General features: G+C 48.5%; 1 protein-coding gene across 1 annotated transcript in view; it reads left to right on the forward strand.

The window, feature by feature from the left end:
• Flnb (filamin B) overlaps window positions 1-17,783 on the forward strand; it is a 134,033-nt gene that overhangs the window by 27,696 nt on the left and 88,554 nt on the right. Inside the window, 1 exon segment of the mRNA XM_005077369.4 lies at window positions 17,129-17,377. Within this exon segment, the coding sequence (XP_005077426.1) occupies window positions 17,129-17,377 (249 nt within the window).

Consider the following 17,783-nt stretch of genomic DNA (forward strand, 5'->3'; position numbering starts at 1 on the left):
CCTCCTTAAGTTGCTCTGATCGTGGTGTTTTCATCACAGGGGTAGTGACCTTAAACTAAGACAGCAACTTAAAGGAGGGAGAGAGGGAGAGAAGGAGGGAGAGAAGGGTTTGTTTTGGCTTACAGCTTCAGGAACACAATCCACCACAGCAAGTATGGTATGGCGGCGGGAGCCCAGGACGGTTGGCCACACTGAGTGCGCAGTCAATGCACAGTCAACAGTCCAGAGCAGTGAGTGCTCACGCCCAGCTCTTCCTTTGCAGCCCAGACCTTAGTCTGTGGGGTGCTGCTTGACGATCAAAATTGACCATCAGGAGATGGTCTCTGGTGTATAGTTCAAGTTTCTCTGAGCTCCTTGAAGGTGTCACTTAAGGATCTGTAAGCATTTCTACACAGCTGATGTGAGCACTCTCTCTCTCTCTCTCTCTCTCTCTCTCTCTCTCTCTCTCTCTCTCTCTCTCTCTCTCTCTCTCTCGTGTGTGTGTGGGGGTTAGGTGGCTACGGAGGCATTAAACAGACTTGGAGAACATCAAAGATAGCCCCTCCACTTATGGTTACATTTGGAACCCACATCCTATTTCTTTGTGAAAAGGCAGAGTTAACCGGGATCCCTTGAGGCCCATTAAGGGAAAACTACTTTCTCTTGGTCAAGAGAATAGGATTTGAATTCTCGGTAGAAGACATGACATTCTCATCTACCCTAAAGATTTCAGTATTGAATACTGTTGTCCTCTCTCTTAGGAGTTAATTCAACTGAGCCTGTCAATCACCAAGCTAGGTGTGATGCTCCCTGGGGAAGCTAGCCTACTCTGCAGACTTGCTAAGGACTAATCATCTCTCCCTCCAATGAGATGACGTGCTCCCCTTGCGGAAGCGGCTTCCAGATAGGAACAGCAGCCCAGATCCTAAGCATTTGAGGCTCCTCACTGGCTTCTCTGAGCTCCCCTTTATTGCCTTCTCTCTTGTCAGCTCCCTCCTGGCAGCTGCAGGCACTGACAGCTTGCCTACCCCGTGCGCTTTTCTTCCCAAACTCTAACATAAAAATGGTCTTCAGCCATCCCTTGTAAGACTGTTTGAAGATTCTATTCCTGCAAGAGGGAACATGAATTTCTCAGTCTTAGTTCTGTGTGCGAGACAACCAAGGACCTCAACGTTGTTTCACAGGGTGCCACAAGACTCCTCTCAGTAAAACTACCAGTGCTGTACACCCCCACCCCGTCAGGGGGCTTGTTTTGTTTTCAATTTAAACATTTTTAAAAAACTACTTACTTGGGCTTGAGTATGGATGTCTGTACCGTGGAAATTGTGCGAAAGTTGAGGGTAACTGGTGAGTGACTGCGGCTTGGGATGGCCCCAGGTTCCCCCACGAGGAAGCACTTCCTTGATGGAATGTCACAGCAGCAGAACAAAGAAAGTCATAAATCAAGCTTAAAATATCCTGGTGAGTACGTCAGAAAGGTGGTCACAGCAGATAGGGGAATCCCGATAGGCCTGGGACGCTGCTTTGTGACATTGTCAGCTTTTGAGTTGTGGAGCTAGTGAGTGGTCTGCTGAGGGAATAGATTCCAAATGATTTTTATCCCCTAGTCACAGGATCTTAGACACAGAAGCCGTCAAGGAAATGGCTATTTTGACGGCTAAAGGCTCAGCGCCCACGACAAGGTAATCAGGCTCTGGACTTGCAATGTGCCTACACCTCCACAGCAGTGCAGCTCCGGACATCACTCAGCCAGTCTTTACGATCTGGCTCCTTCCAATAATTCTTATTCACAAGACTCTGCCTCCCAAATGTCCTACAGCCCCCCCAACACAGGGGAACCAAGAGTTCCTTCCAGTATCTTCACCTAGGGAGTATTCTCATTCAAACCTCACCACAGGAGAGTTATTTAATGGGAAGAGGAACAGGAGCAAGGTCAGTGGCCCTCCACCCCAACCCCGTTGGCTGGCGGGGTCCTGGCCAGGGTGCGGTGTTTTCTCCCCAACCCCCCACCCCTAGCAAGGCCCTGTCATCACCTCAGCCCCAGTCTCTGCTCCCAGGTGGTCAGACGAGTTCTTCCTCCAGGTGACATCAGGGTTCAGACCATTCTTTCCCAGCTTGAGATTCCTGGGGAAATTCCAATTCCCTGGGGACTTTTACTTCAAAAGGCCGTTGGCCAAAGGCAGGAGCTCAAACAGCCCCCAGTAGGATGTCTTCATTCTGGCCCTGGGCGGCTCCAGGTAGAGATTTTGAACTCCCCCCCCCCCTTCCACGTGGTTTGATAATCTAGTCCCTTTCTGCGGGACTCCTCTGTGTTCTGACTTCAGCGGTGGCCTGGATCCACGGGGCCCCTCCCTGCTCCCTCCTCCTTGGCCGTGTGCTACCTGCTTGTTTTGACATCAGAAACTCTAAAGCAAATCCAGGAGGGGGAAGGCTGTTTTGTGCCTGAATTCCGAGCGTTGCTTGTTTCTTAAGAATGACAGTTTGCAGCTCAGCAAACATACCTTTAGTCACGGCTCTCAGGAGACAGAGGCAGTGGCGTAATGATCAGAATAGCGGGGGTTGGGGGGTGGGAGGGGAGGGAGAGAGAGAACAGTAAATTGTTCAGAAGTTGGTAATACCATAACCTATAAACACTGGTCAGGGCGTACAAAGGATGTGTTTTTCTTTAGTAACCTTAATTAGGAAAATGGCTCGGAGAGCCTGGGTTTTCTCTTTTAACTATGAGACTTCCACATTCCAAGTGGCAGGGTTATGGTGTCTTAATTATTACCACAGAAACAGCATAGGGTAGAGAAACCTGCCATGTGCCTTGCTGCCTGGGTTCCCCCTTTAGAGTTTATTTCCTCTCTTCTCCCCAGCTTAATTGTTTATAAAATGTCCATTTCCCAGATTCTGAGGGTGTTTGGAAGAAGTGTTTGGAGGACAAGAAGAGCAGTTTAAAGTTGTCTTCCCCAAAATGTAGAGTATTAGTCTCCTTTGAGACAGAATTTTTATAAAGTTCCCAGTCCAGCAATGGCTCAGTTGTTAAAGTGCTTGATGAATAATCGTGAAGACCCAAGCTCAAAGCCCAGCATGCACATGGAAAAGGCTGAGCACAGCTGAACGCATCTGTAATTCCAAAACTGGGGCAGTGCGAGACACACGACTTTCTGGGCCAGCTGCTTTAGTTAAATCAGTGAATGCCAGGCTCAGTGATAGACTCCATCTCAAAAAAAAAAAAGATTGTAAGATGGAGAGTAAATGAGGGAGAGACACCTGACGTCTTGTGCCCTCCATATGTAACATACAACATACATGCAAACTGCGCCTGGCTGGGTTCAAAGTTAGTGTTAATTACCAGCAGTCCTTCTACACAGGCCAGCCTGACTGAGCCCAGACTGTTGTCATCTTGAGAAATAGTCAGTGGCACTGTGGCCTTTTGGGATTTAGGACAACACACACACACACACACACACACACACACACACACACACACACACACACACTCTCTACATATACACTAGTCCAATAACATCTAGAGATTGAGTATGACATCCTAGTCATCTCTTGGAGATTGGCAGTATAAATCTGTGTGTTGAAGGTTCTGAGGAGCCCTAAAGCAGTTTAGAGCTGGGTATTTTAGTATACCTGCCTCAGGCTTTGTTTGAGTTTAGGATCCTGAAGGACCCCCCCCCCAAAAAAAAACCCAAACTAACCAACTATGGTGATATATCCCTGTAACTCTAGTCCTAAGGATTCTAAGGCAGGACATATCAGTTTAAGACTAGCTTGGACCACATAGGACAGTGTTTCTCAACCCAGGGTTCAGATATTTACATTACAATAATGGTAGTAAAATTACGAAGTAGAGTGAAAATAATAACTTTATGGTTGAGGGTCACCACAACGTGAGCTCTATTAGAGTCACAGCATTAGGAAGGTTGGAAACCTGGTGGATGTCTATGTGGTCTCTTCTAAGACAAGGCACCCAAGATAACACCTGTCAGGATAGAAGCACAGGGGAAACCTTGTGGACTCCATGCCGGGCGAGGGTGACCGAGCCAGGGACAAACACGCCAGGCAGACAGAACTTAAGTTTCATTTTTTTGTTTGTTTTTGTTGTTTCCAGACAGGGTTTCTCTGTGTAGCTTTGGAGCCTGTCCTGGAACTCCCTCTGCAGACCAGGCTGGCCTCGAAATTTTATTAGAAAGAGGAGGGAGGAGGGGGAAGGAAGGAGAAAAGAGGTGAAGAGACAGAGACAGAAGAGAAGAGGGAGACAGGAAAAGTCCTGTCTGCCCCAGGGGACAGCGGGAAGGAGAGCAGGGGGAGAGCCGGGGGAGAGCCAGGAAAGAAGAGAGCGTAAGTGGGTGGAGGTCTTTCTTTTCAAGGGGTCCTCTGCGCCTGCCTGCAGACTGTACTCCTGGAACCCAGGGCTGACCAGGGCACTGCCTGAGTGCGGTCTGCCGGGTGACAGGGGCGGGCCGGCCAGCACCATGCCCGAATCCTTACAGTACCGTTACACAACTAACTTTTAACACTTGTAACTAGTATTTTATGAGTATTTAAAGAATGTCGCTAGTATTTTAAGCCTGTCGTTTCATGGCCATCGTCATTTAGGGTATGTGACGCAAGGGTGAGCTGGTTTGAATGCCGCCCGATGATCCAGGTGGTGGAGGGGCGCGATCTGGAATCACTGGGCAGAGTGCTCCTGGAGCCAGGACAGTTCTGAGCTTTAGCTGCCGGAGCTGGTGCCCTTCCCTTGCCAGGCTAGAGGCAGCTTCTGACCCACCCAGGCTGTAGATGAAGAACAGGCAGTAAGGGGATTTGGCGCAGGCTGACCCCTTGAGTCTGGCAAGACGCGCTGGGGAGATCAATCCGGTGACATTCTCTCGCTCCTCTGCACTTTGGACATCCGCGCTCAGGAATGTTAGATGGAGTTCCCCCCAGCTCAGCAGAGCGTCTGGCCTGCTGCATTTCATCTGTTTATCTTGTTTCCAAGATCGTTTGTCGAGGATCAGAATTCAAGGGCGCAGTGATAAATCTCTTTTAAGAGGGTGATGTAACCCTTAGCATTTTAAAAAATCCTCTGTAGTTTTCGAAGCCTTTGTGGCAGTTTGCCCCTGTGTTGGTGTCGTTGTGCGCCTGTTTGGTTCTCCAGGGAAGGATGGTCAACAACAGACTTCCGAGTCAGCGACCTAAGTTCAAACCCCTGTTGCACCTGGGAGCCGTACTTTGGACTGAATTTACCCCTGCTTGTTTTAGATGGAGCCAACCATGGTATCTCACAGCATTTGTGAGAATTCAAGGAGGTAATGGCACTAAGGTTGGTTTCTGAATTGTGGAAGAGTTAGTGCTCATTGTGTCAGGAAAAGGTGGACCCTGTTAATTTTTTGTTGCTATTGTCTTGAAAAAATGCACCTAAAGGCAGTCAAATGGCCGTCTTCCTGCTGAGTAATCTAAGGCATTGTCCCTGACTGTTTGGAAAGCGGGCGATTCTACCTCAGAGGCTTGGTGCCTGCAGGTCCTTGGAGGTGGGGTGTCAGAGACTGCTGAGCTTTGGTGAGGCATTTGCCTTTTCCCTGTGAGAAGGGGGAGGAACAGCTCAGAAAAACAATTAGGCAGACCCGCAAAGTTTCTTTTTGAAAAATTTCCTTTCTTTTCTTTGGTTTTTCGAGACTGGGTTTCTCTGTAACAGCTCTGGCTGTCCTGGAACTCGCTTTGTAGACCAGGTTGGCCTCAAACTCATGTAGATCCTACTGCCTCCGCCTCCCGAGCTACCACCACCTGCTGAGAACTTTCTTCATTTGTGCATTATTGCATTTCTGTTTTGGGTGGTATGCGTAAAAGTTTATTCTAAAAGGAGTGGCTATAATTTAAAAATTAAAAAAACAAATACTAGTGGTACCACACACCTATCATCCCAGCACTTGGGAGATAGAGGCAGGCTGATCTCTGAGCTCAAGACTAGCCTGACCTACAGAGTGAGTTCCAGGACAGCCAAGTCTGTTACACAGAAAAACCTGTCTCGAAAAACAAAACAAAAGAAACAAACAAACAAATAAGTAAAATGAAGATAAAAATGTTAAAAATACAAGCAATATGGAAGCATATATCAGCAGCAACATATAACAGCCCGTCTTTGCCATCCTCTTGCTAGAATCAGGGAAGATAGTGGACTGCAGGCTCTCACTGTCTCTCCTTCCGTACGTCGTGACCAATGCTTGCCCCTGTAGGAGGAAGAAGCAGATCTTTTTTACAGCACCCTGCCACTCTATTTGTGGTTTCTTCAAGTGCTTGTTGCTGAGTGTAGGACTTGAGATGTACTGATATATTAGGCTGATTTAATGGTTAGTGATCTTTTTTTTGCAGTTGTATTGTTTCTTATTTTATTTTCTAAAACACTTGCATGGAGACATATTTATGAAGTCATTATTAAGAAATTTCAAACCTAAAGCCGTATTTAGAGAAAAATGTTTTCCAGTTGTATTAAATTGAATAATCACTTGCCAGGCAAGATGTGCCCGCCCACCTGTGCAATAGCGACAGGACAGCCACCGGGGTAACCAGATGCTCTGTTGATTAGACCGAGGACTTGATTAATGATCTCTTTTTTACCGTCTCCTCGTCCATCCTAAACTAGACACACACACACACACACACACACACCTTGTTCAGGAACTTTCTTGAATACTCTGTGCTTCAAGTTGAATTTAGGGAACCTGAATTTAACTTTATGTTCGCCGTGGGACCATTCTGAAATCCACTGGTAGGGTTGGGGTGGCCTGCAGAATTTAGCAAACCAGCAGCTCACTTAACAACGCACTGAGCAAAGAACGTCTTGATTCTGTCAGCTCTAATCTGGGATCCTGATTGGTCCCCCCCACTACTTGTGGTGATTAACAGATGGACCGTTCTTCTGTGTGGAAGGCCGAGTTCCGGGGCAACCAGGGGCGGGCAGACTTGATGTACTAAGCCTTTCTCACAGTGCTAATGGCAGGCAGGCTGTCAGTTCCTACACTTGTGTGTGTTGACATTTTTGCAGTGGTGGTAATGGTGTATTCACCCTATTGATGGGATGAAACGGGCAGGAGAGTTTGCTACCTACTTTATTGCATGGGTATCACGCGGGCTTGACATGGTGAGTCCAAGTTGTAAGGAAGTGGTCCAGTCTTAGACCCACAGTTAAGAAGCTACTGCATAGGGATGAATCAGGCTTTCCTGACCGCCCCCCCCCAACCGCAGGACAAGTCAACTTCTAGCTACCCAGTCACTAACTAACCCAACTCCTTTCATCCCTAGGTTACTTGTCCAGCAGTTATTTCGTTAAATGACCCATTCTTTTTTCTCTGAGTAGAAACACATACACATACACACACACACACACACACACACACACACACACACACACACACGCCTGTCTCTGGGTAGAATGTGTGTTCAGAGGCCTCCTTGTATCACCAGGGATCAAAAAGTCTTAACCTGGGGTCGCAATTCTATCAGTCAATTAAGCTGTATCATATCATGGAATCCAGTGCCACTCCAAATATGTCCATACTGGGAAGTAGGGAAAACACGCTGTCGTCTCCCCTCTGTGAATTTCTTTCCTCCGACTCCATCCTCATTTCTGTTGGAGATATTGGGAGCCAGCTGGTATAAATTATTTTGGATTCCTATTCACCACTTTAAATGGGAAGTTTTGTTCCTTTTACTGTTTCACAATCTTTGGGCAGCCTGCCGTCTCTAGTAGGTTTCTATGACCTGTAAAGTGAGCTGGATTATTAGAGGGAAACGCACACCGAGAAGGCTACTTCAATCTGATTTTGTAACTAGGTTCAACATTTACAAGTTTGTAATTGAATTATAATCCTGTTAATCATTTTCTGCCTTCTATTCTTATTTATGTGCACATAATGTGTGTCTGTGATATGTATGTATACATGTGTATATATCAAGAAGCACAGTGTAGTATGGGGAATAAAAAGCTAAAATTTATCATTTTTTCCCCCTCTTGGCTGGTTCTTCACTGTGTTAGCCAGTATACACCACTTTCTTTGTGGACTATGTTAGAGCAAGCTTAATCTACTCTTGTCTAGAGTTTAATTAGAATCCAACACAAGGTCTTAGACAGTTGTGCTGCAGATTTGCAGATTTTTGTTGGACATGAGAAGAGAAAGAACAAACAGGGCTTTTAAGAGTATGGGCAGGCCTCGTTTATATTTCCCAGAGAAAAAAGGCAGGGTAGCAGGTTTAGATTGCTTTTGGCAGAACCACGTCTTCCAAGGAGTTGGCTATAGATGGTTTCTCTGTCAAACATAGAAGCAGTTTGCAGGGACTTCCTGGACGGAGAGACAGGTCCCCCGTTAGCAGACTCCCCATCCTCGGAAGGTCTTGGCCTAGCAAAGGGGCACCACAAACAGCTCTGACTCATTATTTGCGCCCCTCCCCCGCTTCCTGTTACCACTCTGCATGCAACCTGTCCCCCCCCCATTTTCTCCTCGAGCTTTGCAGATCTGGACGGTGAAAATGAATGCAACAAGTAGACGTCTACATGCTCTGCCTGCGGGGCAGCAGCCTGGTTCCTAAGCACACAGATTCACCAGCCGCAGGACCCCCTGTCTCCTCATCTGCAGGACGAGAGGGATGACTCACCTGACTGTTGTGACGTAGTATAGACTCAGACAAATAGGAGCAATGGCTTTGTCTCTATTATCTCATCTGCGAAATGGGACTTGCCTGTCAAAGCCACCCTCATAGGGTCTTTGTTACAAGGGAAGGCTTCAAGTTGGACAGGGCCTGGCTCTGAGAAAATTTTGAATGGAAAAGGGACTGCTGTCATGGTGTTGTTGACCACAGAGGGGCACGCATATGGGTCTTCTCAGGCCTGTTTCCTATGCCCTCCTTTTCCTCAGAGCGTCTCTGTGGACTGCACGTTTAGGCAGCCTAAAAGTCAGGTGGCACCTCTAAGAGTCCAGAGCAGGGAGAGGAAGTAGAACATTAAATGTGGGCAGTGGACTGGGCGTGGCCAACAGGAGTGGGACCAATGGAGAGGAAGACAAAGAGGGGCGGAAGAGAGGCGACCAATAGGGCGGACGCCGGAAATGGCCAGGCTCTACAGGAGAGAGGAACTGGAGATCCTTTCCCAGAGTTCTGTCTTCCCCAGAAGTCCCACCTATCCTCTCCTGCCGAGCTATTGGGCATTTAGGTCTTAATTAAAGCAATCAGGAAGTGCCTTAGGCAGGTGAGGAAGGATGGACACATCTTCACACAGTATATAAAAAGATTATCCTAACACTGTACCCTCAAACTGGGAGCCTAGATAGACACCCCCCTTAAGTTGCTTTGTCTTTTTTTTTTTTTAAAGATTTCCTTATTTATTTATTTTTGGTTTTTCCAGACAGAGTTTCTCTGTGGCTTTGGAGGCTGTCCTGGAACTAACTCTTGTAGACCAGGCTGGTCTCAAACTCACAGAGATCCACCTGCCTCTGCCTCCCCAGTGCTGGGATTAAAGGCAGGCGCCACCACCGCCCGGCCTTATTTATTATTTATACGGTATTCTGCCTGCATGTATATGCCTGCAGTGCAGGCCAGAAGAGGGCACTGGAACAAATTATAGATGGTTGTGAGCCACCGTGTGGTTGCTGGGAATTGAACTCATGACCTCTGGAAGAACAGCCAGTGCTCTTGACTGCTGAGCCATCTCTCCAGCCCCTTGTCCAGTATTTTGTAAAAGCAATGAGAAAAAGAAGTGAATGAAATCATTTCTTGGAAGCTTAGCTAGCATAAGGCCTTCTGAGTGTACTCTCTTTTTTTTTTAACCCCTGAGACAGGGTTTCTTCTCTGTGTAGCAGCCCTAGCTGTTATGTAACTCGCTCTGTAGACCGGGCTGGCCTTGAACTCGCAGAGATGCACCTGCCTCTGCCTCCTAAGTGTGTGTACCACCACAGGGCCTGAATGAATGAATGCATTATTAGATAAACCAAAACAAAGTGGGTATAAAAATCAACTCAAAACCCTAAGCAGTCTCTGAGCCGTTGGTAAGCACAAAAGAAAATTGGAAACCCAGCTGTCCGCAGTTTCCCGCCCTTACGTTATTTTATTGTGATCTGTATTGAAATAGGCCCAGCTGACCCTCATCGTTACTGCTGTAACAGTAAGGCTTAGGTGGATGTGTTATGGTGGGGATGAGCTAAAGGACAGATGGTCAGATGGACAGATGGACAGCGTCAGGAAGTACCACTGGGAAAGAATGAAAATGTGGAGTGTTTGTTTGTTTGTTTGTTTGTTTGGTCAGTCTTTGGGGATGGGGGCAGGGCACCTGATTCTGGGAGCCTGCTTTTTTGTTTTCATTTTTGTTTTTTTCCCTCAGTCCTCCCCAAGTTGGGGTCACTATTGGGGTGCGTCCAAGGCTATGACTAGCCAGTCAGATATCCACCCGTTACCAGGTCTAGAGTGATGGCATACTTTACTTTTGCCCATTGACGACAGGTAGGCTGTTGAAGTCCAGAGAGGCTGGGATACCCATTTTCCGGAAGTCACATGCCTAGGACCTAGAAGGGGGAGAAGGATTTTAATGCCCTCTGCCACAGATACTTCCCAGCATCATGGCCGTGATTCTAAGGGTCTAAGTCTCCGCCTTGGCCAGTGCTCTGTTGGCTTGAGGCCCTGGAAAGAGACCAAAGTACAGGTAGGGAGTGAAGCCGCCTGCCCCCTCTTTGCCCTACCTGGGGGCCCCCCCCCCCCTCGGAACAGCCCATCTGCAGTGTGAATAGAAGAACCATGTGTGTCAGAAATGTGACCCTGGTCTTGGGTAACTGGCCCAGATGGGTCTTCTCTAACCAAGACTCAGATAGGCTTCTTCCTCCTTAATCCTCACCGAAGAACTAGAGCAACTAACTGCTCAGTTGCTTCATCTGAACCTGAGGTGTCCTGTTGTTTGAACACCCGAAGACTGCCAATGTCAGCCTCACAGCGCCAGTGAGCGCCACCCCCCCTCCTCTTCCTCCTCCTTCTCCCCCCCCCCATCCTGCCACCTCTGGGACCTCAGCCCAGGAGAACTGTACAGTCCAGGGTTATTTGGGAGCAGCTCTGTACAGGAAAGCGCTGCTGCAGGCTCATCAGCAGCCAAGGTCAACAGGAAAGTCTCTGCTCTGAACTCTGTCCTTAGGGTGCCAGGGTTGATGGGAGAATCTGGAAGCCAGCAGAGGCAGGGATAGGAACAGTAGCCACATTTAGTGAAAACTCCCTGTGGAGATGTGGATAGGCGATGCTGTTACAGCAGAGGCGTCTCCCAGCAGGCTGGGCTTGTATGTCAGCACCACCCCAATTTCCAGGTGGTGGAGCTGAGAATCCCCCCCTGAACCTGTCCGTTCTGGGCTCTCCCTGGCCTGCCTTCTGGGCCTTAGGAGAGAAGATGGGGGAGTTCCGGGCCAAGAAAGTTGAGCACCATGAAATCAGGACAGCCAAGCAGGGTTGAGCACCTGACCCAGAAAGTCTACCCTGAGTTCCAAGTTCCTTCTGCAAGATCGGTCCCTGGCTAGTCTCTGGAGGCCTCTTGGGGGGGGGGTAGGGAGGGGGGTGGAGGCTCTCAGGCCACGTGGGTCTTCCCTGCTCAGTCCATCTGCGTCTAGCGTAATGGAGACCTCAACTCTCGTGTGCCCCAGGTTCACAGTAATATGTTGGTCAGGAGGAGAGGCCTTGAAGCCTATGGCCCTCCTAATGAACGGCTTGGCTCAGAGAGGTGGTAAGTTGGACATTTTAACTGCATTTAAGCCCACCATTTCTCCGCTCAGAAATGACACCTGAATGTGCTTCTGGCTCTGAGGATGATTCTCTGCTGTTTCGTTTTTTAGCCCATAGGTATTTGCTGAAGTAAGCAATGGATTTTGTTCATAGGTGTCAAGTTCTGTATTCACTCCCCATTACCTTTTCTCACCCTCTTCTCTGCGAGCCCCCTTCATCTCATCTGCCGTGTGTGTGTGTGTGTGTGTGTGTGTGTGTGTGTGTGTGTGTGTGTGTGCATACGCCCTAGGTTCCAAGTAGGAAAGAAAATGCAGCAATTTTCTTTTTTCCTTATTATGATGATGTCCAGTTTGATCTATCTTCCTACAAATGGCACAATTTGTTCTTTATTCTTGATAACTGTGTATATAGTCTACCTCGTATGCACGTGCGCGCACACATACGCACACCACTTTCTTTTTCTGTCGCTGGAGACCTAAGGTGACTTTGTCGCTTGGCCATATAGCAGTGCACATGGGTGGGCAGGTGTCTCTGGTATGCTGACATGTGTATCCAGGAATGAATGGTACAACCTAATCATATGGTAAGCTGACTTTTAGCTTTTGGTTTTTCAGGACAGAGTTTCACTGTGTAACAGCCTTGGCTGTCCTGGAACTCGCTCTGTAGACCAGGCTGGTCTCAAGCCAGCTCACAGAGATCCACCTGCCTCTGCCTCCCGAGTGCTGGGATTAGAGGCGTGTGCCACCACCGCCAACCTAGCTTTTAGTCTTTTTAGGAAGCCCTGTATTACCATCTCTAGTGGCTACTATCGTGTATTTCCCAGCCACATTTTGTAAGGTGCCTTCCTCCCTGCTCTACCTTGCCAGCCTTTGTTGCTTTTGTGAATGAGTGTGTGTGTGTGTGTGTGTGTGTGTGTGTGTGTGTGCGTGCGCGCACGTGCGAGCGTGTGTGCGTGCGTGCCCCTGCATATATGCAAGTGTACCTTGTGCATGCAGCGCCCTTGGAGGTCAGAAGAGGGCATCAGATCCCAGTAACTGAAATTGGAGACAGGCATGTGGGGGGCTGATATGCAGGTCTCTGTCCTCTGCCAGAGCAGCTCGTGCCTTAACCACCTTAGCCGCTGAGTCATCTGGCTGAGTCATCCCCCAGACCCTTGTTTTATTAAAGCCATTCTGGCAGGAGCGGCAGAGTCTCCGTGCTGTTTTGATTTGCATGTTCCGGGTGGCTAAGCATGTGGAGCATGCTTCCACGGGTTAACCATGCGTGCTTCAGGCTCTGAGCCACGCACTGCCTGAACAGTTGCTTGGTGGACAGACAGCAGAGACCGTGGAACTCTGTTCCCGTGGCCCTGGTGACACTCTTCACTCCCTAATGCCTGGGGGTCACTTGTTGCCTCCTAGGGCCCTGTAGCCGACCATTTTTGTGACCAAAGGAAGGCCTATTGTTCTCATTCAGAAGAGTAAAAGTGTGAAGGCTGTCTACCCACATCTGTTCTGACCTTGGCTTACTGACCTTGGCTAGTCATTAGCACCAGGTAGGAAGGTGCCTCAGGAACTCCCACCATCCGCCAGTGTAGTGTTCAATGTAGGAGACATGGTTGTGTGGGCCTGGCCCTTGTTGGCGAGAGTTGAGAGAGGAGAAAACTACCATATAACTGGCCTTTCAAGGGGGCATTGTCCAAGTAGCTTCTGCAGAATGCTAAAAGTATCTGGTACCCACCTCATAATTGGCCCCATTCCATATACGAGTGCTTCTTAACAAGGACCAGAGAACTGATACAGACATGATATAAATATATTCCATCTTAGAATTTCCAGTAGTTTAAGTTGACTTTCTAGCTATTAAAAAAAAAGTCACTGGCCTCCTTTAAAAGTAACTGGATAATTGTAAGTAGTTTGAGAAAGTGTGTGTGGCTTGGGGGCAGTGTTGTCAATTGCCAGGCTAGTTATGTGGGGACTGTGATTGGTCGGGCTTGGGGAGGAGAAGCCCATGGCCAGGTTCCAGTCCCAGCAGAGTCTGGGAGGTTGGGCAGGCATTCTGGGGCGCTGGCTAGATGCTGTGGTCCCCTCTCATCTCTTCCTCCCCTTGCGTGTCGGAACGAGCGCTACAGGGAACACCAGGTCCACAGCAATGGGCCAACACACACACACACACACACACACACACACACACACACACGCACACACACACACACGCACACGCACGCTGGGATGTCCTGGAGCATTTCCTTTTCAAGACTTAGGAAGTCTCCTGTTTCCTGTGCATGGGAACTGGGGAGGACTTTTGGGCAAGTCTCTATCTTTTTATTGTTATGAGAGCTGAGCTAAGCATTTGAACCTTTACCTGTCAAAAGTCACTTGGGATGAAGCCTGTCCTCCCTCCAGCTTCTTAGACTAGCAGAAGGAAAGTATCACGTGTCCCAGGAGAGCCGTGGGGGGGGGCTTTCCTGTTGGGACACCTACCTTGAACTCACTGCAAACAGAAGTCCTGGGCATTGTATATTTTATAAGTTTGCTCAGACTTTGGCTGGGTCATGCTTCCCCAAAATCTGCTTGAAAAAGACTTTCGTGTCTCCTTTAAAGCAACATATATACTTGTATTAAAAAATAAAAAAGAGCCACCTGCCTTCAAGTTATGAGATAAGGACACCTATGCTTGTGTTTTGAGACAGATTCTTGTTGTGTGGCCTAGGCTGGGCATGAGCTGACTTTGAACTCCTGAGGATCCTCCTGCCTTGGCCTCGATAGTGCTGAGATGACAAATGCGTGCTACCACACCCAGCTCAAATTTGCCCTCTTCTCCTGTGCTAACGATTGAGCCCAGGAGGGACTTGCGCGTGCTAGGCAGGCATTCAAGCCTGCTTTTGAAAAGCATTTTATTTTACTGGGGCGATGGTGGCGCAGGCCTTTAATCCCAGCACTCAGGAGGTAGAGGCAGGCTGATCTCTGTGAGTTTAAGGCCAGCCTGGTCTACAGCCTGAGTTCTAGGACATCCAGGACTGTTTCACAGACAAACCCTGTCTCAAAAACAACAACAACAACAAAAACTATTTTACACATAGCTCAAGGCAGTTTGAGTTTTCCAGTCTTACACCTGTAGAGGATCAGGTTTTTTAACCCTCACAGTGCTGGAGATCGATGTCTCCGCTGTGCTATGATACCTTACTAGACACACACATTGTGTGCTGTTTGGTATGTGTTCAGTACTCAGGTGCCTCGTGCCGGGGCAACTGCGCGGTGAAGAAGTTTCCCACCGTGGTTCTGCAGCGGCCGTGGAGGGCAGAGGGTCTGATAGATGGTCCTGACGGAAGGGACCCTGACACATACGTGGCTGTGTGCACGTGCGTGCGTGCGTGCGTGCGTGTGTGTGCGTGTGTGTGTGTGTGTGTGCGTGTAGCCTTGGGCTGCATGAGAGTGTATTGCATAGGCAGACAGGGTGAAGGTTCTTCTTGCGGGTAAGGAAGTTCCTACCGTGAAGCAGTCCCGTGACTCAAAGTGAGCTGTCATCTTGGAACAGGCCAGCTTTGAACCTGAGCATGGAGCGTGTGGTTGGCGAAGGTGACAAGGCTCAGGCCAACTGACCTGCACATGTTTAGGGTCTGTGTGCTTAAGGAGTTTGATCGGACAGCGGGTGCCGTCAGTCGGTTGAGAAAAAGCGGTGATGCCCGACTAGAAATGTGGTGTTGAGGCTGTGTGAATAGCAGTTCACCCTCATGGCTCCACCAGGAGAGGGGGAAGTCGCACGTCTATGGGAAGGTTCAAATATTTGCCACAGAGCCAGGCTTGGCGGCACATGGCCGTGGCCCAGTACCTGGGAGGCAGAGGCCGGAGGGCCACAAAATTGAGGCCAGCTTAGATTACGGTACAAGAGTCTATCTCAAAAAAAAAAAAAAAAGCAAATAAAAATGAGAATGGAGCTAGCCAGAGTAGTGACAAGCTCTCTGAATCAGGGTAGGATGAGGAAGTAGCCCTGACTTAGGCCTGTCAACAGAGGCATATCTTCTGAATGAGTGACGCATCCCAGCAACAGAGATGAGCATGATGGAAAGCTTAGCATTGGTAAGAATAAAGGGGAAGCCGATCTCTTAAATCCGTAGACAGAATGTAAGCAGAAACAAGTTTTTATGGGGACTAGGACCTAGTTGCTAGTAAAAAGAAATGTCTAAAAACTTGTGCAGAAAAATATAAAACCAGGGCAGCAAGCAGCCTGTAGTACAGACAGCATTACCGCTATTATTTCTGGGACACGGACACTCACTTTTTATTGTCTGTGTTTCTGAAATGATTTTAAGAAATGTTGAACAATAAAGGAAACATCAATTTAAGATGTGTTTTTATTGCTTTAAAATGCCGTACCTGTGTGTTTGCATGAGTGCAGACGCCCTTGTCTTAGGCTGACGCTGGAGGTTGTTGTGGACCACATGGGTGCTAGGAACCAGATTCAGGTCATCAGCAAAGCAGTACTTGCTCTTAACTGCTGAGCACTTCTCCAGCCCTGGAAACATCAGAAACTTAGCTACCAAACAGTGGGGTAGACCTACTGGTGAGAATCAGGACCTGTATGTTACTTGTGAATTAATTCATTTCAAGGTGTAAGACTCTTCTTTTTATATTATTGCAAAAATAAGTGTGTTTACTTAGGGAGAGAGAGTGAGTGTGTGTCCGTGCTCCTGTGCCTAGAGAACAGAGGAGGACAGCCCCTTCATCCCTGAACTCTCGGACTTGGCAGCTAAGCCCCTTGGCCTGTTAAACTCTCAGATCATTTCTTGGTGTCTACGTGTCTGCAGCCCGCTGTTAGAATGCCTTCTACATTTGAATTGTATAAAAATCTTTGAGTTTCTTGCGCAGGGTAGATTCTTTGTGTCAGCCAGCAACTAGATCACCAACTCTCCAGACAGAGATCGCCGGAACATTCCATCTTGTTAGTTTATGTCTCTTCAATCCATTTCTCTAGCAGTCGAAGTTTCTTCTACATCTCCCGTCACATTCAAATGCCAGTCCAAAGTATGTAATCAAAGCTTTTGGCCATTTGCCGTCTTCCCGTGAATGAATGTACCTGTGCTGAGCCGGGGGCTCATCTGTGGCATTTTAGTTTGTTGCTGATCTGTGTTCATCCACCGTGTTTCAAACGTTGACGTCTTTAAAATTTTAAAGCCCTTTTCATTGCGTGGGAAGTTTTAAGCATGGAGAAAAGTGGAGGCATTAATCTGCATCCCAGTGATCCAGGGCAGTAGCTAACAATCACGCTGGGTTGCTGTTGCGGCCTTTCCATTCCAGATGTTTTGAAGCAAATCCTAGCGCTGTGTCCTCACACACGGAAGCGTCTTGGTACAGCTCCCCTGTGCGTGAGGGTTTCATCCGCTTTTTGCAAAGAGTTTGACCCACGCTTGCGCAGTTCAGGAGTGACCAAGCCGACGGTCTTGTCTCCCCAGACAGTAAAGCCATTGTAGACGGGAACCTGAAGCTCATCTTGGGCCTGGTGTGGACTTTGATCCTTCACTACTCCATCTCCATGCCTGTGTGGGAAGACGAAGGGGATGACGACGCCAAGAAGCAGACACCAAAGCAGAGGCTGCTGGGATGGATTCAGAACAAGATCCCGTACTTGCCCATCACCAATTTTAATCAGAACTGGCAAGATGGCAAAGCCCTGGGAGCCCTGGTGGACAGCTGCGCTCCAGGTGAGTGCAGGTGCTCCAGGGAAGTGCAGGTGCTCCAGGGAAGTGCAGGTGCTCCAGGGAAGTGCAGGTGCTCCAGGGAAGTGCAGGTGCTCCAGGGAAGTGCAGGTGCTCCAGGGAAGTGCAGGTGCTCCAGGTAAGTAAGTGCAGGTGCTCCAGCCAAGTGCAGGTGCTCCAGCTAAGTGCAGGTGGCTCACCAAACCATCTCCCCAGGGCGGGGCACGCAGGCTCCAAACCTGAATTTCCACCGAAAGGTTGTTTGTGGTAGCTAGTGCGAGTCTCCAGGTTTTAGTCTGTTGTAAGACAGAAGATGAGCCTCAGATGGTTCTGTGTACTCTCCCCAAAGGCAGATGTTCTAGGCCCCATCCACACACGCTTGCCAGTGTATCCAGTCAGTTATTCAGATCCC

This window comes from Mesocricetus auratus, unplaced genomic scaffold, assembly GCF_017639785.1.
Source record: "Mesocricetus auratus isolate SY011 unplaced genomic scaffold, BCM_Maur_2.0 Super-Scaffold_100031, whole genome shotgun sequence".
NCBI classification, from domain to species: domain Eukaryota; kingdom Metazoa; phylum Chordata; class Mammalia; order Rodentia; family Cricetidae; genus Mesocricetus; species Mesocricetus auratus.